The sequence below is a fragment of the Lepidochelys kempii genome, unplaced genomic scaffold, assembly GCF_965140265.1.
Source record: "Lepidochelys kempii isolate rLepKem1 unplaced genomic scaffold, rLepKem1.hap2 scaffold_117, whole genome shotgun sequence".
Lineage (NCBI taxonomy): Eukaryota > Metazoa > Chordata > Testudines > Cheloniidae > Lepidochelys > Lepidochelys kempii.
Genome location: NW_027333596.1, coordinates 75,177 through 102,756, shown reverse-complemented (window position 1 = coordinate 102,756; position 27,580 = coordinate 75,177). Strand labels below are relative to the sequence as shown.

The following is a 27,580-nucleotide window of genomic DNA, read 5'->3' as shown; positions in this document are numbered from 1 at the left end:
TAACTCTGTCACTCTCAATTCACCTGAGGCAGGAGAGAATCCCACAGGATGTACTTTATGTTGTTGCATTTGTTCTAGGACAAGAGTTGCAGAGTAGAGAGGCGAAAAAGAAACACAAATAGAGATATTTGAGATTAGACAAGGAAATATTGTGGAAGCAAGAGAGTCATCCTGTTGTTGTAATGCAGAGAGATGAGCTATTTTCCTGCATTGCACTTCACAAGGACATTCAGAATGAAAATGTACTAATTTACAGTCATCACTATGATTGTGCAGGGAAAAATGCTTTTTAATGCTAGTGTAGAAATAGGGGATTGGCTCTGTGATCAGAGACATTACAACTATTGCAACTGACCGAGGGCCACATCGATGGTCTCAAATCCCTTAACATAGGCAAACTTGTCACAAGAGAAGTCCACCTGCAGCTGCATCGCACCACTTCTGTGGGGTGTGAATTCTAAGTAAATCTTTGATCGCTCCTTGGGTCCCAGTGGTGCCACACTAAAACAAAGAAAACATCAGTGAGTTCAGGCTCAGATAGGAAACCCTCCTATTATGTATCCCAGAGAGGCCCAAGGAACAAGCTAAAGTGGAAAGGAAAAGCAAAGCCACCTACAACTGTCACACCAAAGAGACGATTTGAAGTATCTGAGGGGCAGCCCTGTTTCCTGGGAATTAGTTGGGACTCAAGGCTCCTGTGTGGATCAGGAAGCAATAAGAAATGCTAGATTTATAAAGGGAAAGAGATGAGAGGGCGGAGAGTGCTACTGCATATCTCCATATTTAGATGCAATACAGAGCTGTCAACTGTCCAGGTTTGAGACTGATGATTTGGGTCCTCAAAATGGGCAAAAACTCATATTTTAAAGAGCCCCTCCAGCTGTCATGTGTTACTGACACCCCATTATCATCGCCTAGGGCTGACGTGTGGTGGGCTTTGTTTTTTTTCTTTCCCCTGAACTGAGCTGATAATTCAGAGGCAATAGCTTCCAGGGACCCTCTGTGGAATTTCATTTTGCAGACCCCTATGGATTAGTAAGGGGACTTTTATAGTTCCCACCGGAAGCATAAGCCAGACCAGCTCATGGTAAAACATGCTGTTAGACCCAGTATGGAATATTGAACATTGTGGATTCCTCACTGAAGAGCTCAAAAAGACAATGCCCGGCAAAACAATAATTAACGGGGCATTCTGCAAAGGCACGTTTTTCCCCAGCTTCCCACTCACCAATATTTATTTATTTTAAGGGAAGCCAAAGCAACCCTGCTTGCTTATGCTGGGAGGAAGAAAGCTATGGCAGGCTTTTATCTATCTACTGTATTTTGGACTCATCACTGTACTATCTGAGTAGCTCCCACATATTTAAAAGCAGAACTAAAAAGCCCTGCTCTAGGTGCCTCGCTGAAGACTCGCCAACCTGTTCCACCACACTTCCTCTTCAATTTTTTTAAACAAAAAGTCAAGAATAACAAATAAATTTCACCTGAAAATGGGAAATCTCCTAAAATTTTACTTCTGTTTCGTGTGTTGCACTAAAGATTCCTGATGGACTGAAAACCTCAAAGTCACATGTTCAAGACCTGATGGCACACTGAGAACACATCCAGCAGATCTGGGCATTGTTCTTCATACGTATTTCCTAAGACTTGCAGTTTCATACTTAGTTTAAAATGCATGTTGAAGATGGAATGTAAATGTTCTAAGTCTTGCTCACCAAGATACCAAGGTCAGGACTCTGTCAGTCTTTTATCAAAAGTGATAGACAGGTGACACCCCTTTTACTTACTCTATCTTGACCTCTTGATTCATCAGTTTCACCAGCACCACACAGTCCCTCACTGGCTCTGGGAGAGGATTGGCATATGAGATCTCTACAGTAACAGGCTTGTGCACCACAACCTGTGCAGGAATCTAAATGGGGGACAAACATTTCTGATGATTCACAGTTCTTATGCTCTCCCCTTCCCCCCTTGCAGGACATTTACTTGTGAACAGTCAACGGTGTAAACCTTTTCAGGAGGTTCAGACACTCTCCCAGGAATGGAGTGGCAGACATAATGCAGGTGTGGGCAGAGCATGTTTCTCCTTCAGGGGATGGATGGGCTATAGGTAGAACTATGGAATTTAACTTCTGGTTGATGTGCATCTCCCCTTTCCTGCCTTTTCTTGGTGCTGAAGCTGGGCTGGTATTAGCTGTGCAGTTGAGTGGAGGCAGGGAAATGTATATATTTTAAAAGATTTGAGGCTCAGATTTACTCAAGGAACCTCAAACATTTACTCAAACATGTCTTTTTAAATCAGTTTGTCCTTTAGTTTGCTGCCTGATTTTCTGTAGTACAATAAGCACTGAACATGCTCTTGATAGTGATTAAAGATGCAAAATAGTATAAATCAGTCTTCATGTTAGTGTGAATTCAGGCTCCAAGTCTATTTCAGGACAGGGCAATGTCATTTGAGAGCAGCCAGAAAGCTACAATAATTAAAGTAAGAATGAAAAATTTATAACTAATCCAAAACAAATGATCTGATGGCACTTGACTTGGAAGGTGACTTGGTAGGGAAAGTGCCTGGATACATTTTTACTACAGAAGAGAAAACACAAGTGGTAAATAAACACAGAGAGTCAGGGCAAAGTTTCAAAAGTGGCCTCTGATCTTTTCATTCCCAGCTTGACATCTTAAGGTTTCTCAAGCTGGGCAACAAGAACTCAGTAGCCACTTTTGGAAAACTTGGTTTGGATTTTCACACTTGATCCTAGAATTCCCATAAGAACATAAGAATGGCCATACAGGGTCAGACCAAAGGTCCATCTAGCCCAGTATCCTGTTTTCTGACAGTGGCCAATGCCAGGTGCCCCAAAGGGAATGAACAGAACAGGTAATCATCAAGTGATCCATCCCCTGTCACCTGTTCCCAGCTTCTGGCAAACAGCCCATCTTCTGGGCTGAGCTCTAGCCACAGGACTCTGTGAGAACTCTTCCATTTGCTTTCCATTATGGGCAGCAGGCAGACAGCTCTTTACCTTGATGAAGATGGTTGGAGACTCTAAAGTGATGGTCTTCTCCACCAACATCTTTGCCTCCTGTGTGTGCATGACTTCACACAAGGCAGTCACTAAGATCTTCTTATCATCAGTCAGGGACTTTTCATACTGGGCATAAGAGATCTTTAACTGAATCTGTTTCTCTGAAATGCAAACATATTTGGAAAGTATCAGACTCCAGTAATTTCACAGATGCCCCGGGTTACTTTGTTTTTAGTCTTGTCTTCTCTGTAGTATGTGTTTACAGGATGGCACAGACAGAGGATGCTTGGTTCCATGTGAATCTCTTGCCTGCAAGCCCCTGCTCTGCATCACTCCTTGCTGGCTGCTGCAGACAGTTCTGCTATCTGGTACAAATTCCATTTTGCTTCCTCAATCTAACCCTACTCTCTTCAATAGAGAGTACACTGGTGAAACTGAAAGCAGAATTTGGCCCTCTACATTTATTTGTATACCTGTCCTTATATTACTGACAACTGGCTGGGTAAGATATTTGGTCTATCCCTCCATGTATCCTTTTCTAGATTTTACCTCTGCTGACTGGGTGAAAGATTGGGCCAATTATCACAAGGTCCCTGCCCAATCCCCTTCCTCATTGTCTCATTCCTTACAGTTTTTCTGCTATGTATGGAAAAAGAATAGCTTCTCCATCTGCAGCCCTCTGGGATGAAGAAGTTCTGAATATCTTGCACTTGTTTTATTAACCCTAACCTCGTTAAGGAGACATGGAGCTTTGCTGAAACTTTTACTGTATCCTAATTTGTTTTTACTGCATGTACACCCTCCTCTGTTAGATTCTCTTCAGTGATCCCTGTTGACTGAGAGAGAGAACATAGCCTAGTCTTGAAACACTTTGACCAATTTGGGGGAGGGATAGCTCAGTGGTTTGAGCATTGGCCTGCTAAACCCAGGGTTGTGAGCTCAATCCTTGAGGGGGCCATTTAGGGATCTGGGGCAAAAATTGGGGAGTGGTCCTACTCTGAGCAGGGGGTTGGACTAGATGGCCTCCTGAGGTCCCTTCCAACCCTGATATCCTATGATTAGCCCACCACAGAGAGGAATTCATCTTTTTTTTTTTTAACACTATAATCGTCATACTAGTAAAGGATGGACAAGCAGATTTTGTTCCTCGGCAATTTTGCAAGAATTGCAAAGCTGATATAGATATGCATTTGGTGTATCTTTCTCCTGTCCTTTTGACTGTGAATAGTTATTTTCTCAGTTTAAGAACATGGTTTTGTTGACTGTCCAATCATGTGAAAAGTTACCTTCTTTAGAACCAAGATCAACAGATGTGGCTGCCTGCAAGATCTCTGCCACTGCTCTCCTTGTGTACAGGATGGTTGATGCACTCAGGTTCACCTTTACAGGTTTATATTCAGAGGACAGGTTGGTGAGAATTAAGATTAGGTTGATATCTTTGCCAAACACAGGGGGTTCAACTAGCTTGAATACCCCAGAGACCTCAGGTTTTCTAACTGTTTCTGATGATCCCTCATTAGGAGCTTCTGAGAGTCTTTCTGTGAGGTGTGATCCACGTGCCTTGGCACAGGCCTTTTTATACACCTCTCTTTCCTCGTGAGAGCCTGGGTGAAAGGGAAACATCAGTAAATTTCATAGCCATGTTTCCATTACACAGTTCCTAGGTTAAGGTTATAAAGAGAGTCCAGTATACCAGCTCTGCACTACCCACCAACCTGAGGTACCTGCAGATCCCATTTGTATTGTAGCTCCCTGGATCTGGGATTTGCACATCTAAGTATTTGTGATACAGTGAAATTATAACAGTCACTAAAATGAAGCACCTTGTCTTCCTGCTAATTGCTGGTCCATAGGGCTCCTATTGTCTCCTGTCTTTCACCACAGTATGCAATAGGACTTTGCTCTGTAACTCTGCAGGCCCTTCTGATAACTAACTTCTACACTATTTATGGTTGCATTAAAAACATCCTGAGCAAATTTCCAGAAATGACCACTGATTTTAGGTGCTCAACTCAGGATGCTTTTATCTGAGCACCTCCAGCTCCCATTAACTTCAGTTCATGCTTTAGGTGCTCAGCACTTGTGAAAGATCAGATTCTAGATGTTTGAAGTCGGGTATCTGGACACTAAAGCACCCAATATCAATGGCAACTTCAGAAAATGTGTCTGTAAATCACTGATGTCATAGCATCAGCATGATTTAAAATCATAAAAGCCAGGTAGCAGAAAAAAGTTGCCCCGCTTAGCTCAGCGCAGCATTTCTTGCCAGTCTGAATGTTCATCCTATGAGCATTTCATGCCATGAATAAACTGAACTGTATTTTGTGACAAATAAACTTCTAATTGCAGTATTCCAGAGCGATCAGGTAGACAAATGACAACATTTATGATACAAGCTACGTGGGGGATGACACGTACTCAGATTTTAAATCTGTTTCCATTTAGTTTAATACAGTTTTAATCCTTAAAAATCTGAGTAGTTCCTCAGATGAAAATGCTTGACTGTTTTCTGGGGGTTTGTAACTCTGAGGGGGTAGTTGCTGCTGGAAGTCAAGGAGGTTCACAGCAGCACGGAGCAAAGAAAGGCTCAGACTCTTGTCGGGAGTAGTTTTGACTCCATCTCTCCACTGGGGAAAATCCATGCTGGTGTCCTGCTTGTGCTCTATTATTGTTTGTAATGTGTATTGTAGTAGTCCCCAGAGGCCTCAGTCAGGACCAGTGCCCCACTGGGCTGTAGAAAAACATTGTTAAGACAGTCCCTGACCTGAATCACTTAACAACTGTATTTAAGATAAGATGAAACAAGTGGGTGTAACAAACATTTGGAGGGAGGATGAGGGTATAAGTGATACGAACATGTGGTTACACAGGCCACAATTAGAAGACAGGTTTCAGAGTAACAGCCGTGTTAGTCTGTATTCGCAAAAAGAAAAGGAGTACTTGTGGCACCTTAGAGACTAACCAATTTATTTGAGCATGAGCTTTCGTGAGCTACAGCTCACTTCATCGGATGTAGCTCACTTCATCGGATGTAGCTCACGAAAGCTCATGCTCAAATAAATTGGTTAGTCTCTAAGGTGCCACAAGTACTCCTTTTCTTTTTGCGAATTAGAAGACAGTGTTTTGTGGGGGACTGGGGATATTAAAATATGAATAAATGCAACTTGACGCCCATTACTAATTCTCCATCCATCTATCAGGCCAGAACCGCAAGGTGGAGACAGGGCAGCCAAGAGTGAATGTGCACAGGAGTGTCTGGGAGTCAGAGGGGAAAATGAGCCCTTGGCTACAGGTAGGCAGGCAAGGAGAAAGAGGGATGATTCACTCCGAGAAGACGGGATATTGCTGTAGGAAGTATGAGGTGTTGGGGAGTGGCGGGGACATCTTTCTGATGAGGAAAGGGAGAAAAGGGGCTAGCAGGGAGGATCTGGTGAAGTTACAGGGTGGAAGCGTGACTGAGGAACTGAAACAAGTATTTACCCATCTGAATCTCCTCATATCACAGTAGTTAACATGTTAAACTTTGCTCATTCAAAGTGAAAACCATGGAATTGTCCCAGTTGTAAAGCAGAATTAATGACCAATGGAAACAAGTAGAATGATGTTCCTGTGGAACCCTCAGAATTTCAGGATGTAGCTAGTGCATGCGACTGCCTGTGCAGATCCAGTTCCTGTCATAGCTAATAGCATGAGTGGAACCTGGACATAGCCAGTGCCTTGGTGGCACAGAGAGGTCTAGAGATTTCTTATGTAGCTGGTAGTGTAGATGGGACTCAGTTTCAAGGATATTAGTGGTGTCTTCTACAATCATTTTTTTTACTTCGGTTTTCAGGAAATTTTAATTGCTGGTTTGCTTTGAGTGGCAAAATGTACCTATGAAATGATGTACTGCAGAATATTGGCCAGTGCATTTCCTGCTAAAGATTCCATCCAGCACACACCATGAATGTGGTACCCATTGTTTTATGAAGCAAGACTGACAACAGTATTGCCAGGAATATTGTTCCAAATGAAGCAGAGAAGTGATTAAACCAAAATATGCAACCAGTCCTAACCCTCCAGTCCTGAGAACCCAAGAGGAAATTCATTGTGATAGTTTGCCTTTACCTTCTGGATATTTATAATTGTTAGTGACGTCCACTCGGGAATTACTGCCCACAGCTTTGGTGCTGATGGCCTTGCCAATTCTCTCAGTGTCACAGTACACTTTTTTTTTGGTTCCATCTTTGTAGACAATCCATTGGTTGCAGTCAGCATTCACCTCCGTAAACACAAATCGGGTGTCATAGTCCAAGTCTACATCACCTTCTTTGATGGCTCTGACAGAAGCAGGACCGCACTGAAATATCCCTAGGGCATGAAGAAAAATCAGCAACCTTATTAGGCACTTTGAGTCTCAGCAAAGGGACAACTTCATAAGAGGAACTTTACCTGTTACCTTTGCTTTGCTCTTGCGGAGTTGAATCTAGAACCTGCCATCCACTGTATGGTGTTCCCAAGTCTCTTCGAATGAACCAAACTTCGTTCCAGACATGATAATCCCTGAAGGTGAGAATGAACAGAGGTGCGGTTCAAAAGAAGGGCAGAAATCCAGCCAATCTGTCTAATGATGGGACTATGAAGAGATCCTTCGGAGGACCTACATATTACCACTCTGGGCACAAGAATGGAATGTGATGCTTTTAAGGTGTTGCTGAGATGTAACATTGAGTCTCTTGGGATTGTAACAGAACATGATGGCTTCCCTAAGGGAAAATGATACTATCTGGGTATTACTGGGGTTCAGCCTTTAAGAAAGGGCATCCTCGGAGGGACAGTGACCCAGAGGAGTCGTGTGGCTATTAGGACTATATAAGAAAGCATCTGTAGCTCAGTTAGGGAGTCTCCAGGTGGAAACATGACCTGGAGGGTGGCTCTCAATTAAGGAAGCTGGGTAAACCTTGGTCCAGGAGGGGCTGTAAGGGAAACCTGCAGGGAGAAGGAGGCACCTGCAGCACTAGACGGTGAAACCTAGGGAAGGTGTTCCCTGTCGAGAGAGTGAGAGAAATGCTGAGCTCAGAAATGGGGCTGTAGTCTGTGGGAGACAGGTCACAGAAAGGACCTTGAAAGGTGTGAGAGCAAAAAGGAAAGACTGGAGGCAATATAGCACTGGTAGGGGCTTGACAGCTCAGTTAAGAACACAGAATATAAGAATGGCCATATTGGGTCATCTAGCTCACTATCATGTCTTCTCGCAGTGGCCAGTGCCAGGTACTTAAGATGGAATTAACAGAACAGGTGATTATAGAGTGATCCATCCCCCTCTTAGGGGCTTAGGACACCCAGAGCATGGGACTGTGTCCCTGACCATCTTGGCTACTAGCAATTGTTGGATCTATCTTCCACTAACTTATCTAATTCTTTTTTGAACCAAGTTATAGTTTTGGCCCTCGCAACATCCCTTGGCAATGAGTCCCACAGGTTGACTGTGCATTGTGTGAAAAAGTACTTGTTATGTTTGTTTTTACACCTGGTGTCTATTAATTTCATTGGGTGACCCATGGTTCTTGTGTTATGTGAAGGGATAAATACCACTTTCTTCACATCATTCATGATTTTATAGACTTCTATCATATCCCCTCTTAGTTGTCTCTTTTCCAAGATGAACAGTCCCAATCTTTTTAATCTCTCCTCATAAGAAAACTGTTCAATACTCCTAATAATTTTTGTCGCCCTTCTCTGTACCTTTTCCAATTCTAATTTTATTCAGGGGCCTCAGGATGGGGAATTTCAGAAGGGAAGGAAAGAGGAAGACCCAATCCCCTTCAATCCTGTATTATCAGGGTAAGGAACCAATTAGTCCTGGTGAGAACAAAAGGATCACTGACTGAGTCCAGGGAGGGCAAAAGACTACTGCGTTATGCCCTCCAGCAATAAACAGACTACTGGTGCAAGGAATAAGCCAAGAAATGTTGCCAACTCTTAAAATTTTATTGTGAGTCTTGTGATATCTGGTGTTTTTCTTAAAGCCCCACATGATGGAGTCAATTGGTTGTGTGAGAATCTTGAGAATCTCCACTTTCATTTAAAAAAAAAACAAAAACAAACTAGCCCAACTAATTGTAGAGAAAAGCTGGAAAACATGAAGTGAGTAGTCTAAAGGCTCAGAAACCAGAAGGCAGTTGAAAATGAATCCAAAATGTATTTTTAAAAAACCAACAACACAACATGATTTTTAAACTAGTGCCATGACTTTTTGGGCCCAGACTCATAATTTTTGAACACTTAGCTATTGGTAATTCTGGGCATGAGCTGGTATTTTAGCAACAAGACGGAACTACTGAACCTGGGGAGGGCTGGAAGATAGTTGTTTGTTTTTGGACTGGTTTTTGTGTTGCTTATTCCCATAAGGGGAAGGCCTAATTTTAAGGTTGGTCAACAAACTTTGGTCACCTATTCACCGGAGGAGACCCAATAGTCCAGTGAAGAAGACTGAAGCATAGATGTGTGATGACAAGAGGTCATTACATCAGTAAACCTGTTAAGAGCATGAGAGAAACAGAATTGCATGTGACTGCATGGGCAGGAACAAGATTTTTTTTTTTTTAAGAGATTGGTGGGTGAGAGATTTGGAGCATGAATCATAGAATATCAGGGTTGGAAGGGACCACAGGAGGTCATCTAATCCAACCCCCTGCTCAAAAGTGGGACCAATCCCCAATTAAATCATCCCAGCCAGGGCTTTGTCAAGCCTGACCTTAAAAACTTCTAAGGAAGGAGATTCCACCACCTCCCTGGGTAACGCATTCCAGTGTTTCACCGCCCTCCTAGTGAAAAAGTTTTTCCTAATATCCAACCTAAACCTCCCCCACTGCAACTTGAGACCATTACTCCTTGTCCTGTCCTCTTCTACCACTGAGAATAGTCTAGAACCATCCTCTCTGGAACCACCTCTCAGGTAGTTGAAAGCAGCTATCAAATCCCCCCTCATTCTTCTCTTCTGCAGACTAAACAATCCCAGTTCCCTCAGCCTCTCCTCATAAGTCATGTGTTCCAGACCCCTAATCATTTTTGTTGCCCTTCGCTGGACTCTTTCCAATTTATCCACATCCTTCTTTTAGTGTGGGGCCCAAAACTGGACACAGTACTCCAGATGAGGCCTCACCAATGTCGAATAGAGGGGGACGATCACGTCCCTCGATCTGCTCGCTATGCCCCTACTTATCTCATATATATATGAAATCTTAAACTTCTTAAATTACTGCTAATTTTCAAGTCCTTTGGGTTTTTTGCCAAAGGACAACCAGATACTGTTAAATCAAGAGCAAAGTAGCTCAGTGTACAGTTTCCTTCCAATCTGGAAACTGCTTTATCAGGTTATTTTTTTTTTATATGAAGATTCTCTGATTTCCATCAGGTCTGTGCTGCTGCTGCGCTGTATTTACTAGCACAGAGGCCAGAGCCACATTGCTTTTGTGGTAACTGATGCCCTATCTCTAAGTGTTGCTGAGATACAGAAGCTTTTATATTTACCATGAGGAGTCTCTGCTGATGTTAAGGCACTTTCCAGCACTGTCATAGTATTTATCAATACTCAGGTTTCCATCCGCATCATGGGCAGAATTAAAGTTTGAAATCAAACGAGTTGGAATCCCCAAACATCTCAGGACTGAAACACACAAATATACAGAAATGCTCCAACTGTCTTATTGAAAATGTTTAAATGCTAAACACCCTGTTTCTCAGCCACTCCAGACCAACTAGTTTCACTGGCTGTGACTCATCAGCATTTTCACAGTGTTTGAAGTGCTGTTTCCGAGTGTCGAGTGAGTCATGTTGTGTTTTGTAGGGTATCTTGACACAGGAGCTAGAAGGTGCAAATGACAGCTCAAGAAGGCATACCCATGCTAGCTCTGATCAAGCTAGTGTGCCAAAGGAAGTGTAGATGCATTGGCGTGAGGGGCTACCTGCCCTAAGTACATATCTAGGGTATCAGATGGGATTGTACTTAGGGTAGCTAGCCCCTTCCTGATGCTTGCACTGCCAGGGCTTAACTTCTATTTTTAACGCACTAGCTTGGTCAGAGCTGGCGTGGGTGTGTCTCCCCATGCTGAAGTTTACCCCTTCCAGCTCTAGTGTACTCATAGGCTCGTGAAGTGATGGAGGTTACAGAACACCTCCATTTCAGTAGCATTATTTTTTCTAAGATGTACCTGTGCACATCACTCCTGCAAAAACCCAGCACTGGCCGTACTGGACAGGCTTGTAATTTTCTTGATGCCACTTCCTGAGGATCACCACACTACCATTCCATCTGGATGGGTTTTCATGCTCAGAGAAATTGTCATCCCAGCTTCCCTCCAGCACCCCGTTATCATTATCATTCCCGTTGATCTAAAATATTAAAGACATAGAATTAACAAAAGGAGAAGTCCTGTGTCAAGTTCTTCAGTCACATTATTCACACACAGATGGTTCTGTTGAACTTTGCTGAGTTCCACTATGCAGCTACGGCTTTTTGCTGGTAGGTATGTTTGAAACCAAGAGCAAATAACCCATTCCTTACCATTGAACTGATCACCCGCCCCACATATTTAGGATCTCCTCTGTGGAACGCATCGGTGACTGGGTCCTGACGACAGTACAGGCTCAGATCCAGCATGGTAAGGCAGGTATTTAGAATGCCATCTTGGAACTGTAACCAGAAGAGACAAAGCCTTGTAAAGAGAGAGTTAATTTTTCAAACAGAATTTGAAGATAAACTCCCCAGGAGCTTCCTCTTTCTCAGAAATCCAAACATAAAGATGTACTGGGACTGGAGGTACACAAAGCCCTCTGGCTGGAGTGCAGCGCACACAGCTGCTATACTGGCTAAGTGACAGGACATAATAGAGGGGGAGGGATAGTTCAGTGGTTTGAGCATTGGCCTGCTAAACCCAGGGTTGTGAGTTCAATCCTTGAGGGGGCCTTTTAGGGATCCACTGCAAAAATTGGGGATTGGTCCTGCTTTGAGCAGGGGGTTGGACTAGATGACCTCCTGAGGTCCCTTCCAACCCTGATAGTCTATGATTCTATGATACCAGACTGGAGAAGTATGGTATAATCAAAATAAGCCAAATTCATCCTGGTAACTGTTTTGTTTCAATAGAGTTACACCAGGGATGAACTGGTGCAGTAGAACTGTATTGCTCCAAAGATAATTCAAGCAAGGCAAATTATTGTATTGATTAGATCTGTATTCGTATCCTATGGGCTGTAATCTGGATCAGGGCACCCTGGTGTTTGGCACTACATAAACATATAACACAGAGAAAGTCCTTGCCTCAAAGGCCTTACAAGCTAAGGCAAGCAAACTGATAAAGCCCAAGGGAATAGAATGTTAGGAAGAACCTGTCCCTTCCTGCAAGTTCTTGTGTGATGCACTGCAGCGAGGGCAACATTATTGTCCTCCAATGAAACTGTGAGCTGAGGCTATTCAGAGAGTTTTAAACTCGGGATGTAATCCTCTGAAATGAATGCAAGGTTTAATTCCCCAGCTCACCAGCTTCCTTTGCACCTGCTGACTTACACTCCATCCCTTTTTCACCCTGCTCTCTTGAGTGAGTGAGTGAGTGAGTGAGTGAGTGAGTGAGTGAAGAATGGGTGTCTAATAAGATACGTGTATAAGTATCATCCTCAGTTTGCTGATGAGGTGCTTAGCTATGTACCTTCCTCTCAGGCAAAACTTCTGCCTGTGCATGATGCTGAGCGCATTCATTAATATTGGATTGGGGCTCCTTTGTCCTCCTTATAGCTGCACTGAACAGCAGAATTGACATACATAAAACCATAGTCAGAAGCATAAGATATTCTTGGAAATAAAGCAAATATCCTGACTCCCCTCATAGTGCCCTAAATAAACAGGTACAGATACCAAAGAGACAAATGTGGATAAGAGAACATGAAATCAAAAGTGGGATAAAGACCTGAGTTCCCAAGTACATCTCCTATAGTTGATACAATTGCAGAACTACTAACTGTGGTATGTAACCTGTCACTTAAATCAGCTTCTGTACCAGATGTCTGAAGGATAGCTAACGTGATGCCAATTTTTTAAAAAGGCTCCAGAGGACATCCTGCAGATGATAAAAAACTACTCAACATAGTTAAATCCAAAGTAGACTGTGAAGAGTTATAAAGGGATCTCTCAAAACTGGGTGACTGGGCAACAAAATGGCAGATGAAATTCAATGTTGATAAGTGCAAAGTAATGCATATTGGAAAACATAATCCCAACTATAATTCAGAATGATGGGGTCTAAATTAGGTGTTACCATTCAAGAAAGAGATATTGGAGTCATTGTGGATAGTTCTCTGAAAACATCCATTCAATGTGTAGTGGCTGTCAAAAAATCTAACAGTGTTAGGAACCATTAGAAAAAGGATAAATAATAAAATAGTAAATATCATAATGCCACTGTATAAATCCATGTTATGCCCACACCTTGAATATTACATGGAGTTCTTGTTGTCCCATCTCAAAAAAGATTTTAGAATTGGAAAAGGTACAGAGAAGGGCAACAAAATGATTAAGGGTACAGAACAGGTACCGTATGAGGAGAGATTAAAAAGACTGGGACTGTTCATCTTGGAAAAGAGTTGGCTGGGGTGGGAGGGATATGATGGAGGTCTATAAAATCATGAATGGTGCAGAGACCATGAATAAGGAAGTCTCGTTTACCCCTTAACATAACACAGCAACTAGCAGTTGCCTGATTAAATTAAGAGGCAGCAGGTTTAAAACAAACAAAAGGAAGTACTTCATTATGCAGCACACAGTCAGCCTGTGGAACTCATTGCCGGCGGATGTTGAGAAGGCCAAAAGTATAACAGGGTTCAAAAAAGAATTAGATACTTTCATGGAAGATAGGTCCATCAATGGCTATTAGCCACGATGGTCAGGGATGCAACACCATCCTGTTACCATCCCTAAGCTTCGGACTGCCAGATGCTGGGACTGGACAAAAGGGATTGGATTGCTTGAAGATTGCCCTGTTCTGTTCGTTCCTGGTGTACCATCTGACATCATCCGCTGTCGGATGAGTGGATGCTGGGCTAGATGGACCATTGTTCTGTCCCAGTATGGACATTCTTATGTTCTTACCTGCCCATAGTACCATCCTCTAGCTTCAATATAGTTGGCATTTCCAATAAAGATGATTCCATTTTCATCCAGAACATATTCCTGTCTTGCATCTTCATTAGCTATGTGGACATCATCACCTGAAAGCCCAAAGTTAGATGTGCTGTTGCACCTATAACTGAGGACATTGTAAGAGGGTTCAGTGTAGCTTATTGATTGAGAGATCACATGACCAAGCTCAATCAATTTCTTCATCAATGATTATACATCAAAGATTAATCAGCACTCTCTACAAAAAGGGTTAATACTTGACCAAGTCCAGGGAGAAAGGTTGCAGCTCACTTATGTTCCAACTTTCTCTCTCTTGATCCTGGTGTTTTAGATCTTGCTTGTTTAGAGTATTTTACTTTCCCATTACATTTTGCAGTTGATTACATATTTACATTATCCAGTCATATGTTAATGTCATTTCTGTGGTTAACATTTCCTGTACCCCTGCAAGATCCACGTCTCCCCCCCACCAATACATTTCCAATCTATGGGCAGCACAAAGCTCATTTGTGAGTCATTTTCCATTATTTCTCTTTGCATAACTATGAAAAGCTTCACTCCATCATGTCTACCTATTTCTTTCTTTCTTTTGGTTTTGGTTACAGTTTCATAACTTGCTATTCAAATAGCAGAGCCAATCACATTTTATCTAACAAGCACATTTCTTATTTGCTATATTGGCTAGCAAATAGGTGGTTAAAAACTACCTTAGGCAACGGTAAAAATTGGTTATGAAAATAGGTCATACCTAGAGAGATTTCCATTCCTTTCAAGAGGGCACATTCTAAATTAGTTCAATAAGCTCAAAGCCAGGTAAACCTTTTTCATTCCCTTGATGTAACCTGTGTGGCATTCTGTGAGCTCTAGGCCTCTTTGGCAACAACACTGATGATAAACTTCAGCCAAAGCCATGTTTGTCTGAGTAAGTGGATCTATTAGCAGGAAGATCACATCTCATTGTTATGAATCCCTGAATCTGTACAGTTCAGTGTGGGTATGTTGTCCAGTATGTGGTGGGAGAAAATTAATAAAAATAACTCAAGTTGCATGGGACTATCCCAGATTTTCATGTTGCACCTTAGAGTTCACTGTACGTTGCAGCAGTGAAGATGCAGAAAAAGAGCCCAAGTTGCTTCTTTGGATTCTTCTGCCTTGTTGTAGAAATTAGGGATGGAAAAGACCCTGTATTATTTTAAGGGCAGTATTGTTCCCTATTGTACATTTCCTAGTGATGTGTCCAGTCCAATTTTAAAAATCCCAGCACTGGGACTCCCCTTGCCTGAGACACATCAGTGTCAGAATCGTTTTACTCTGATATCCCGTCTGAGAATAAGACTACACTACCAGTGCTACCATGCCACAGCTGCAGCTACACAACTGTGTGAGCACTGACTACAGCGAGAGGGATTTTCTGTCACTATGGTAAATCCACTCCCTTGAGAGGTGGTAGTTAGACTGACAGAGGAATTATTCTGTCTGCCGGGTGTGTCTACAGTGGGAGTTAGGTCACTACATTGCACAGGGCATGAAATTTTTCATAGCAATGTAGCTAGGACAACCTAAATGTTAGGTGTAGACCCAGCCTCAATGTTTCCTCTGTTAATTTCACTTCATGGCTCCTTGGTTATATCCTTGCATACCACATTAGGGTTGCCAGGCATCCAGTTTTCGACTGGAACACTCGGTCGACAAGGGACGCTGGCTGCTCCGGTCAGCAGTGCTGACCGGGCTGCTAAAAGTATGGTCAGCAGTGCAACGGGGCTAAGGCAGATTCCCTGCGGCTCCTGGAAGCAACTGGCATGTCCGGCTCCTAGACACAGGAGTGGCCACAGGGGCTCTGCATGCTGCCCCTGCCCTGAGCACCAGCTCCGCAGCTCCCATCGGCTGAGAATCACAGCCAATGAGAGCTGCAGGGGTGGTGTGCAGAGCCCCAGGCCCCTCTGCCTAGGAGCTGGACATGCCAGCTGCTTCTGGGAGCCCCTGAGGTAAGCACCACCACCTGGAGCCCCAAACCTGAGCCCCCTTCTGCACCCCAAACCCCTGCCCCAGGTCGGAACCCCCTCCAGCACCCAAACTCCCTCCCGGAGCCTGCACCCCAACCCCCTGTCCCAGCCCTGAGCTCCCGCCCACACCCAAACTCCTTCCCAGAGGCTGCACCCCCTCCTTCAACCCAACCCCCTGTCCCAGCCTTCTCCTGCATTCCAGCTATAATTACACTAGAGCTACATGCAGAGTGATGATGACCTTTCTGCCCTGTGATGTGTGCATGCACATGTTTAGGGTTGTGTTTTTATTCTGCAGCCAAAGTGCAACAATTCATATCTTGTCTGATGTCTACTATCAACCTGAGGTCTTTTTTCATGATTACTGCTTCCCAACTTTTTCCTCCCTGTTGAGCATATGCTCAGTGTAAACCAAATCTCCCTGTCTTTTTGCAGTCACCCAGACAATTACTGAACATTTTGTGTCTAATATTTTGCTGCCATAAATTACTGTTATAGAGCCAACCCTCCACATATTGATTTATTTAAATTTATGCAAATATAAAGACCACCTTTCCATTCATTAGAAGTATCCTTAACAAAACTTAAAACCCATATAAAAAGTTCCCTTCCCTTCATTATGACTAAGCAGCAATCCCTTCTCCCTTGACACTCAGTAAACCAGTTAAATTAGACTACAAGAATCCTCACCTTTTCCAATTCTTTCCTACCCTCATGGTTCTCCCCACCTTTATCAAATAGGTGTGAACTTTGCAACATGTCCTGAAGGTCTGGGGCTATTTTAGGACCAAGAGGGGGAACAAGTTGCAAAGTTGAGGGGGCTTCACAAAGAACACCTTGCTAGTAGCTCTTTTCATTTATACCAAGGGGCTCCAACTTGTGAGTCTCTGTTGATTGCAACTGCAGCAGTATAACCTGGGGAGAGAGGCATCTCGAAGGTAGTGTTTAAGCCATTTGTGGATGTATAGATTGATACCAACATCTTTACTTCCACCACAAAAACAGTAGACAACCAGAACAGATCATAGAGCGCTGGAGCACAGTGCTTCATTGCATGATACTCCGCTTTAATGATTGAGCTGCTGAATTCTACACTGGCCTCAGTTTCCAAGTGGGTTTAAGATATAACCCATATAGGCTATGTCTATACTAGCACTTTTGTCAGTAAAACTTTTTTTGGTCAGGGTATGAAAAACACACCCCCCTGCCTGACATAAGTTACACCGACAGATGTGCCGGTATGGACAGCGTTATGTCCAGTTGCAGTGGGGGAGGTTTAGATTGGATATTAGGAAAAACTTTTTCACTAAGAGGGTGGTGAAACACTGGAATGCGTTACCTAGGGAGGTGGTAGAATCTCCTTCCTTAGAGGTTTTTAAGGTCAGGCTTGACAAAGCCCTGGCTGGGATGATTTAACTGGGAATTGGTCCTGCTTCGAGCAGGGGGTTGGACTAGATGACCTTCAGGGGTCCCTTCCAACCCTGATATTCTATGATTCTATGTCGGCGGGCGATCAGGTACCTCCGCTTATTGGGGGTGGCTTAATTGTGCTGACAGGAGAGCTTTCTCCTGTTGACATAGAGAGGCTACACAGGAGATCTTATAGCAGAGAAGCTGCAGCCATACAGCTGTGCCACTGTAAGATCTGTAGTGTAGACATAGCCATAGTGTGTGGTGAAGTAGTCTAACCTCAAGGTGACAAAGGTCTGGATGACAGCTGCAAGATCTACATTCAGAGAAACAGTCTTAACCTCCTGGCCATATGTAAATGTAAAAGTCCTTGCTATTTCCTGATGGCTGTTGCCTTGCTACTACCTGATCTTCTGGTAACACTTAATCTAATCAGACCCCTACATTGCAAATTTGAACTAATGATGGACACCCATTTCATGAAGAAGAGGAAATTATATCCTTCAGTTGCTTCCTCAGACAACCAACACCACCTCAGTCCTGTTTGGAACCTCAGCCATGCCCCAGTCTCAGCCAAAGGGGGTATGATTGTCTACTTTCATGTTACCATCGCTCCTCAGCAGTGGCATGGCACTTGGAGAGTTCTTCCACTGAGGCTTTGAGAGCCACAGGATGGTTAATGTACATTTTTAATAGGCAATATAGGTTAGTGTGTTCACGTTTGCTAAAATAGCACTCAATGACGGGGCAATTAGGGATGAACTTTTCTTGTGTGTGAATATTTAGTCAAATTCTGAATTGTTTGCAGCACTTGTGGCTTGCTTTTCCGTGAGCATTGGTACAATGGTTTTCTGTTTACAAATTTTTGGGGAATAGTTTATATAAATGCACATATGTAAACAGGCATATTTGCCTCATCAGTGCTGGCATAGGTATTGTGTATTTGTTGTCTTTGTAGGGAAGTGAGGGTGGTAGAAGGTGAAGAGAGACTAATGTGAAAAACCAAGTGATATAAAAAATAAAACTGATCTGTAGGAGCAGCTATGCTCCCACCCCCTGATTTCAGCCTGTGCTGTACACTGCACTGTGGCAGCTGCTGGTTGCCAATATGGAGTTCTAAAGTTAGCACCATAGGAATCTCCAGGCCTTCTACAGCTCCCTGCGGCTTTCTGCACTAGTGCCCTCTCCTTCCACCTCCAACCTGTCACCAACCAGTCATGTAAAAAACAGTACCATTTGCCTTTGGGGACCAGTCGCCCGCACTGACTATCAAATACACCCAAAAGCCAAAGTATGCTGGAAAAAGTTTGATATTCAGAATTGTTTTTTAAATAGTAGGGGTTTGTAGCTGCTGGAGCAAAGTTCATTGGGCTCCTAGGGGCTCCTTGCATCCCACCATTCTACTCCCACAAACTCCCTGTGAGCCACCATCCCACACCCCTCTATTTCAGGGACTCCCTGCAACTCCCCCAGTAACCCTTATGGTGGGGTTGTGTGTACCCCTCAGTTCCTTACTGTCAGTAGCTCTATGCCACCTTTTTCCACTCCATTCCCCTTATCCCCTAAGCCAGGGGCTCTCTGTGTACCACTTTCTCCATACCATGGTCCCCCACTCCTATTTGCTAGGGTTTCAGTGTGCCCTCTTCTACAGCAGGATCCCCCTTCTCCCTTGCATGTGTGCACCTCTATTCCCCATTCTCCTTGCATAGCAGGGGCTCTGTGTGTGCACATTTAGCCCATATCCCCACTTTTGCCCAGGGAGTATGTTCCCCTGTTACCTCAGAGCAGAGTTAGGGGTATTGTTCTGCTGGCAGATGTTAATGGGAGCCATCAACCAGCTCTTCCGTGAACAGACAGTTACAGAGGTGCTTGAGTCCGTGGCTGTGCTAAACAAATTGCAGGGATGCCATGTCTCCCATTTTCCCCCTTTCAGTTTTCCAATCTCCCCCCTTTCCCCAACCCCAAATCAATAGGGTTCTGCCCATTGATGCCTAGAACATTCCCAGAAATTTTAGAATTGATCAGATATGAGGTCCAACAGTTCTCACGTTGTAGGTAAAAACAAATGCCATCAAGGTGGGTGTAAGGCCTTGCAAACTGTGCCAAGGAGTGATCTACGCATTACGAACTGAAATGGGCTGCGTTTGCTGCGGATAAATTGTTCACACAGCGTGGCTGAGACAGCTCTTGTGCTTAGGGCAGGGATTATGTGAGCACCTGCCTGGAGTGTGACCGTTATTTACTCATTTCCATTGTGCCGCTCTTCCTGGCACCTCAGCACTTCAGTTACAGAGACTAAAACAAGAACAAAAAAAATCTGTTTTGAATCTTCCTTTTCCACTTCCTCTCAGTAGTGGTACTTGCTTCAGTGGTATCGCACAGCCACAGGCAGGAGCCGTTCCCTGTGTTGGCACCAGGGAGTTGTTGTTAAACAGGGTGGAATATTAGGAAGCTAGGTAATAGTCATGCTGCCTGATGTTAGGGCTCCCCCTTATCTGGCCATTGCCTCAGAACCCTCTGATACCCTGATTTGGGGAGCTGCTCTTCCAAACCCTAGGGTTTAAACTGGGACAACAGAAATGGGAGAGCCACATTTTTTTCCTCTCCATCTTTCCATTTTCAACCAGCAACAATGAGACTCAGCCTGCCACCACCACTGCTGCCCCAGCACCCACTTTGAGCAGTGGCTCGCCACAGTGTCTGCACTGCAGGCAAACAGGTTGTTCTGTACCTGCAGATTTGTTTCCACCAGTCCAGATACTTACCTAGCAGGTAGTGTTTCAGGTAGCTGTGCAGAAGCCTTTTCCCTGGGAAATTCTGTGTAGACACAGCCTCTGTGTCCTAAGTATTATTCATTAATTATTATTATGGTGCCTTGCAAGGCATTCTGAGCTAATTAGTAGGTTTTTTGGTCTTGACTCATTCATTGGGGTGGCCTCTGACTCAGAACCCTAATTACTGATGTGAGGGCTGCTGCTCTGTAATTAGAGGAGGAAGCTGTTGCTAATTCTGCAGTCATTTCTCTTGTTCCTCTCCCTTTACACTGGGGGTTAGTGGCTTGGGTGGTTAGGGATAATTCCCTTAAAATTAGGAGACTAACTCAGGCCTTAAATTTTACAGTTCCATCATCACTTATTTGCCCAAAACCTGATCTCAGGGCTCTTCATTTCTACAGAGGTGCAAAATGGGAGAAGCAGAGCTGTACCCTTCCCAATCCACTGTGAAAGAAGTGGGGAAGCACAGGACCCTGGCCTCCTTCATGTCACACACCTTCAGGGTATGTAGGAATTCTGACTGGCCCAGCCTTCACCCGGCCAGCACAGTCTGTGAAGGATGTAGGAAGTGCTGGGCCCTTTACTTACATTTAGGAGTATGTGAAGGTATTAACTTCTACAAGAAATCACAGTGCCTCTAACTCAGGCCTTGGCAGGTACAAGCATTTTTTTCAGCAGATTTTCACCATTCTCTTGGCTGTGGAAATCAGGTGTTCTGGGTCCCCTAGAAACATCCTACAGGGCAACCTTGCACAGCTGGATATTTCACTGACACAGTTAGAACTCACCACCCAGAGGTTGGATATATTTCATAGTCAAAACAAATATTTAAAATGTTTAAAATAGCTGAATTTGCTACCTGCGATAACTCTAAATAAGCAGGGCTGAGGCATGAGCTCACTGTGCATGCTGTGAAAGCAATAAAATTTAATTAATACCTTGAAGAGCAAATATCTCAGTTCCTACCTGAACACCAAGGGTTAAAGAGCAGTACAAAGTGCCCCAGGAACTTGGAGGAGACCTTGTTGCCGGAGGTGATCTGGAGGCTCAGTTTGTAACGTCCAATGACTGCATTAGCTGGGCTGGATATTGAGAAGTTCATGTAGCTGGACTCACTGGGTCCTTGAACTGCAGTCCAGCCACTGGCCCCCACCTCAGAGAGGTTAAAGATGGCCTTGGTGTGATGTGCCTCTGAAGGGGCTGGCCCTGGCAGAGAGAACAACAGACAGCAGTGTTTTTAAGAATGGGTATTTGTTTGTGGGTCACAGACAGAGGTCTGAACTGGTACAGATCTCACACTTACAATGAGCACATTAGAGACACACTGCTTCAAAAGTGAAATGAGTGAGGGGGAAGAACTTGTCTCTGAGCAAGATGAGAGGGGACCTGAAATGGGGAAAGATTAATCCTCTGTGACGGGGGATTAGTGGGGTTTCTGTAGGAGTTACCTATTTCTGTGACGAATGCTAAGTTGTCCTCCGTCTGCCATGGCCTGTTGAACCACAGGGTGATGGTGAAGACCTGCCCTCTCCTCACAGTCAGCTCTGTGCGGGCATATCTGTCAGTATGGTGTGCACTAGTGTTGGCTTTAGGATGCCAGCTGATTTGTGTTGGCGTGAGATCTGTAAAATAAGAGAGAAGAGCTGAAGAAATAGCCAGTATATTTAATTCCCAGAGGCAGAAGTCAGTCACTGGCAGCAGAAGGCTGGAGAAGTCAAGGAGCAGAGATTTTGCTGCTGGAGGATTGTTGGACTGAAGGGAAGATTGTTTAGTACATTACCTAAGCCCAATGGTTAATCAGGGCTTGAAGAGCTTGTTGTGTTGTGTTCTGTCACATTCATCTCACATGGTTTAATGAACTTCCACATTTCATATAATGAAGTCATTAAAAGAAAAGTATTTGGCTCTGTCATTATCCCACTTTACAAGGATGAACAGGTGGCATTTCAGACAAGGCAGCAGAAATTGTTGACACCAGATTCCTAGCACTTCAGGGACTATCTAACTGGGGTGAAAAGGGGGACAGGATGATGGACTGTCAATATTAAAAAATGAAGGAAGGGGTATAACAAGGAGTAATAGGATTACATAAAGAGGTTGAATTTAGAACATAATTTAGGCTGAATAGCTGGGAAAACTTGACAGTTAGGTTGCAGAATAGTCTCCTGAGGGAAACCTAGGATTTTTAAAAACTGCATTGGACTGATTTCTTTCACCTCTCTAATTAGAAGATGTAATCCTCTTCGTAGGGCCCAATTCACTATTGCCCTCCACCTTGAATAGTCATTTACACTAGTGCAAAGTAGGTATAAAATACTACTATTCAGATTTGTAGTATTTTACACACACTTTGCACTTGTATAAATGATTACACAAGGTGCATAGCAGCAGTAAATCGAAACCCTAGTTTCTACATACAATCTACAGGATCACAAATACAGCTGACAGTCATAACAAAACAACATTAAAATGCAGTGCAATTGTAAATTACAATGCAAAACTGCCCTCTGAAATAAGCAATCTATGCAGACACTTCCAATAAATACCTCTTAAGAAAACACTCTTAAGGACATGATTAATATGCTGATGAACACTCAGATTACATGTTGAACTCACCTGCCATTCTCTCTCTCTCTCTCTGTGTGTATGAACTGTAGATATCTTCTACTTAATTCCCCAGGGAAATCTCATCCACTTTAATAATAAAGATCAAAGTCTGCTTCTGTCATCTGAAATTCAAGAGAGGTGGGCGAGGTGCTTGGCAGTTGTAATTGATCCCTGTAGACTTGTTAAATACAATCAACTAGTTCCTATAATTTATGTCAGTCTAATGCCAATTTTCCTGATTAACATGGGGTGTAACTGTGGGAAGAGATGCTGAATTTGTTTACTCAGAAGAAGTACATTTGCTTGGATACTTTGACAAGTAGGACTTCTTACTGGGAATCCTAGGTATGCCATGAATAAATCACATTTAGGAATGAGGAAATAGTGAGTGGGGGTATATGAGGCATATGGAAGTCAGAGTCACTTCTTGCTTGAAGAGTGACTTTTTTTTTTTTGTTTAGCAGCAGCAATATATATATATATATATATATATATATAGTTTGCAAAAAGCTACTTTTGCTGTACAATGCTGAATTTTCACCTAGAGTAATTTATAGCTATTTGCTGCTCTGTCTGTGTTGTATCTGTTCTGGGAATAATTAGAAATTGTCAATCCAATTTTCTGTCTCATATTTGGATAGCACCCATCATTGCAATATGCAACCCCTTCTAGATACAAGGAATAAAGTATTTTTTGTGGGGAAATGGCTCCTGTCAGCTCCAACAGCCTTTTCTCAGCTCTCATTAAAGACTTAACAAGAAAGCTGTCTGGTTTTTAGTTTCAAAAAGTAAAACCTAGGAAGAAACCGAACAAAGCCCAGTAATTATTTTCCTGGCTAAGGTAGTAACTAAATGACTAGGTTAGACCTTAATAAAAAGATTTCCCAAAACTGTTTTTAGAAATCTCCTTGTTTAAATATCTCCATGGTTGAGAATCTCCCTTAGTAGAAGGTGCTAACTTCATATTTCCCAGTGGACGCACCAGCCTGATGATGTAGATTAGAATTCAGAAAATGCAGAACCATTTGAATATGGAGGAAACCAGGAGGCTTCCAAAGTTGAGGGCAGTTTTCTTTATTTATCAGTACTGTAACCCTTAGATCAATAAAAATTAATATTCCTAGAAGCTTCAACTACTGTTTGAACCTTTTTACTTCATCCTCCAAAAAGGAACCAAGTTTCAGCATTCAGGTTAGCCCTCTGGATTTGATTCAGAAAGAGGAACATTGCCCACTTTCCACATCAGGAAGCATGGCTCTGTTGTGACTATTCTGTATCTCCACTGACATTTTGATTTCAAAGATTGCTTGTTTTTTTGTAAGTGGTCAGAGCCAGGCTATTCAAACTCTCAAAACTCCCACTGGGAACTCCCTTGAGCTCATCTGATTGCTGCTCATGGAGTTCAGTCATTTTTTCCCCTCCTCACCTTAGATTCACCCTCCTTTGTATCCACAAGGGCTACAGACTCTGACGTTTACCTGGACCCAACACCAAGCCCTGATGACAAACAGCCATCAACCAGTTCTGACCTTCAGGCACTCACTACTTGAAGTGTAGTGCCTTCACCAGTTTCCATACTGTTTCTAGAACATGACTCTTATTTTTCAATCTTTCTGTTTGTTACTCACATTGTTCATTAAGTCACATAACATTTTTCTGCCTCAGCTCCATCCACCTCATTGACAACTGTAGAACACCAACTGTGGTGTTCACCAAGACACTAAAAAACTTTTAAACAAAAAAACCCGCAGCCCCAATCAGAAACAGACAACAACCATCCCGTGCCTTCAGTCACTCACCACTCTAAAGCATCAGTAGTTGCTTTCTGTAATCCCTCTGGAAGACGACTGTCTTCCTACTCAGAGTGTTCATTAAGTTACAGTCATTTTTACTACCTCAGCTCCACCCTCTCATTATCAACAATGGTTCAGAGTGTTTTGTTCCTGCTTTCCTCCAGTTGTGGGGCTCTGAAGATGCTGTTCCATGTACCTCTTTCCTTGTTTCATAACACAGAGAATTTCACCACAATGCTTTACTGCTGCTATTGTAAATTCCATCCAGTCCATCTCCTCTCCCTTTCTGTCTCTCTCCTCTCTCTCTGTCCCTAGACATTCCAGTATTGAGAATCATGAAGTTTCACTCTTTCTCCTTACTTATTTCCCATACTCTTTGCATTTGTGTAAGGACACTCAAGTATGTTAACACTTGAGAAACAGAAGATTAAAAATAAAACAACCCCACTTCTGCCTTACTTTGTGTCTTGGAAGTACTAAGAAACAAAGACAAAAGCTCTCCCTTTCCCCCCATCTTGCCTAGTTTAAAGCTCTTTGAACAAATCTTGCCAATTGTGAATCCAAGAGGTAATTCTTCTGCTTAAGTGGAGACAAATGCTATGTTTACACTAGAGACCTTACAGCAGCACCGCTGTCCCAATGCAGCTGTGCCGCTGTAAGGTCTCCTGTGTAGCCGCTCTAAGACGACGGGAGACAGCTCTCCTGTTGACACAATTAAACCACCCCCAACGAGTGGCAATAGCTGTGTTGATGGGAGAGTGTCTTCTGCCAACATAGCGCTGTCCACACCAGCACTTCTATCAGTGTAACTTATGTCACTCAGGGGAGTGTTTTTCACACCCCTGAGCGATGTAAGTTATACCAACAAAAGTGCTAGTGTAAACATAGCCAAACTGATCTGAAGAGTCATTTCTATATCACAGGGGTTTCCCCTACTTTATGGATCTCCAACTCTCCTCCACAAATAAGTTCACGCTGTCTCCGGTATCAGCTCCACAACAGTTGCTATTTAAAGTATCTCTGAATATTGCCTCCATTGTCCCAGGTTCCTTCCAGACTGTCTAATCAATCTAGGTATTTATATCATTCCTCATGGTGGTGCCTCTGTGCCTCATCTTATCTAGTCCTCCTTTACTTTAGTCACTTGTTCCTGTAAAGTACAGTGGACATTCTGAAGGATATACTCCACCGTTTTCCTCCCCTAGCCTGGCATGCAGAAAGCAGCATGCTACACTGTGCTGTTCTGTTAATCTGGATCACAGATATCTTGGGTCAGGATCTTCACTATGGAGTGCACAGCCAGAAGTGCTTGAGCAGCTCTTCTTCTCAAGGGCAGAAAATCTATTGTGGTCAGTGCTTCTGCTATTAGTTTGCATTGCTTTAACTTCTTCCATCCAAGGTTCTGAAACCAATTCAGAATAATTAATTAGTCCTCACAATGGTCTAGTGAGGTAAGGAAGCATTATAATATTTACAGAATAGGGAAACAGAGACATGGGAACGCTAAATGACTTGCCCAGGGTTACACAGTGAATCTGCGGCAGAGCTGAGAATAGAACAGAGGCCTCCTGACTTCCAGACTTGTACTTTTAAGCATAAAATAATCTATCCCTTATAAGGTTGGAAGTCAGTATTAATGCCTTTTGCATTTACAGTTCTTCCTGGTTGCCATTGTGTCTTTCTCCTCCTCCGTATCCGAGTCATGTGAACTCATCCTGAAGGGTCCTGGGTGTGTCTTCTTTCAAATTCTGTATGGTTTGACTTTGATTTTTTTCCCCACAATGATTTCATCTATTGTTCAAGTTCCTCCACCCTCTCTTTCATTAAGATGCCTAGGTTGCACCTCTTTCTAGTGTACCTTGTTACTCATCATTACAAAGAGGAAAGTCATGTGATTTTCACAGCAGATGCCACTCAATCCTTTGGGGCCATTCAGTATCCCAACTTGAGTTTTTAATTTAAAACTAATCTCTTAATTTGTAGGCAGTGGTAAGTGTTCAGCTCTTTGGCTTCTCAAACTCTCTTGGAACTTCCATTACAGCTCATAAAGGACATGATTCTCCTCTCACTTATGTAAGTGCAACTTAATTGATTTATGGGTTACAGTGGTGTAAGGTGAGTCAGAGCCTTAACAGCTGCCTCAGATTCACCCACTCATTATTGCTCATGGCTATGGCTACACAGGGATAAAAAAACCCATGGACGGCCTAGGTCAGCTAACTTGGGCTCATGCTCTGCGGCTGAAAAATCATGGTATAGACATTTGGGCTCGGGCTGGAGCCCAAGCTCTGGGACCCTGCAAGGGCAGAGGGTCTCAGAGCTTGGGTTCCAGCCTCAGCCCAAATGTCTACACAGCAATTTTTTGGTCCTGGAGCTCAAACCTTGTGAGCTCAAGTCAGCTGATACGGGCCAGCCATGGGTTTTTTATCCCTGTGTAGACAGACCCTAATTCCGCTGTTCACCTAGTCTACACAGAAGGAGTCCTAGAAATGTACAGTCAGCCAGCCACTTCTTTTCTTAAATCACCAGGCTAGATAGAGTATTTGAAGCTGTTCTGGCTTTTACATGTGTTTCCACACACTACTTTGTTAGCTAACAGTTAAGGTTACTAAATGCTAATTCAAAGAACATCTGCCATTGTACACACTATTTAGAAACAAATATTAAAGACATGGAAATCAAGAGCTAAGATTAATTATGCCATTTTTTGACCTCAAGCTTAACACACCCTTCATTAAAAACACACCTCAGATTGGAATTTTCTGTCTGAAGAACACCTGAACAAGCTTAACGCCACCCTCTATTCTTCCCTCCC

General features: G+C 43.2%; 1 protein-coding gene across 1 annotated transcript; it reads right to left on the bottom strand.

Annotated features, from left to right (window-relative positions):
- Nucleotides 1-341: 341 nt before the first annotated feature.
- LOC140904456 (protein-glutamine gamma-glutamyltransferase E-like) lies at nucleotides 342-22,988 on the bottom strand. The gene is given in 14 exon segments (XM_073326813.1): nucleotides 342-501; nucleotides 1,788-1,912; nucleotides 3,024-3,187; nucleotides 4,313-4,630; nucleotides 7,134-7,376; nucleotides 7,465-7,568; nucleotides 10,539-10,674; nucleotides 11,219-11,399; nucleotides 11,572-11,700; nucleotides 14,149-14,267; nucleotides 21,332-21,571; nucleotides 21,814-22,083; nucleotides 22,086-22,145; nucleotides 22,982-22,988. Coding segments are annotated over 14 exon segments (2,256 nt in total).
- Nucleotides 22,989-27,580: the final 4,592 nt, after the last annotated feature.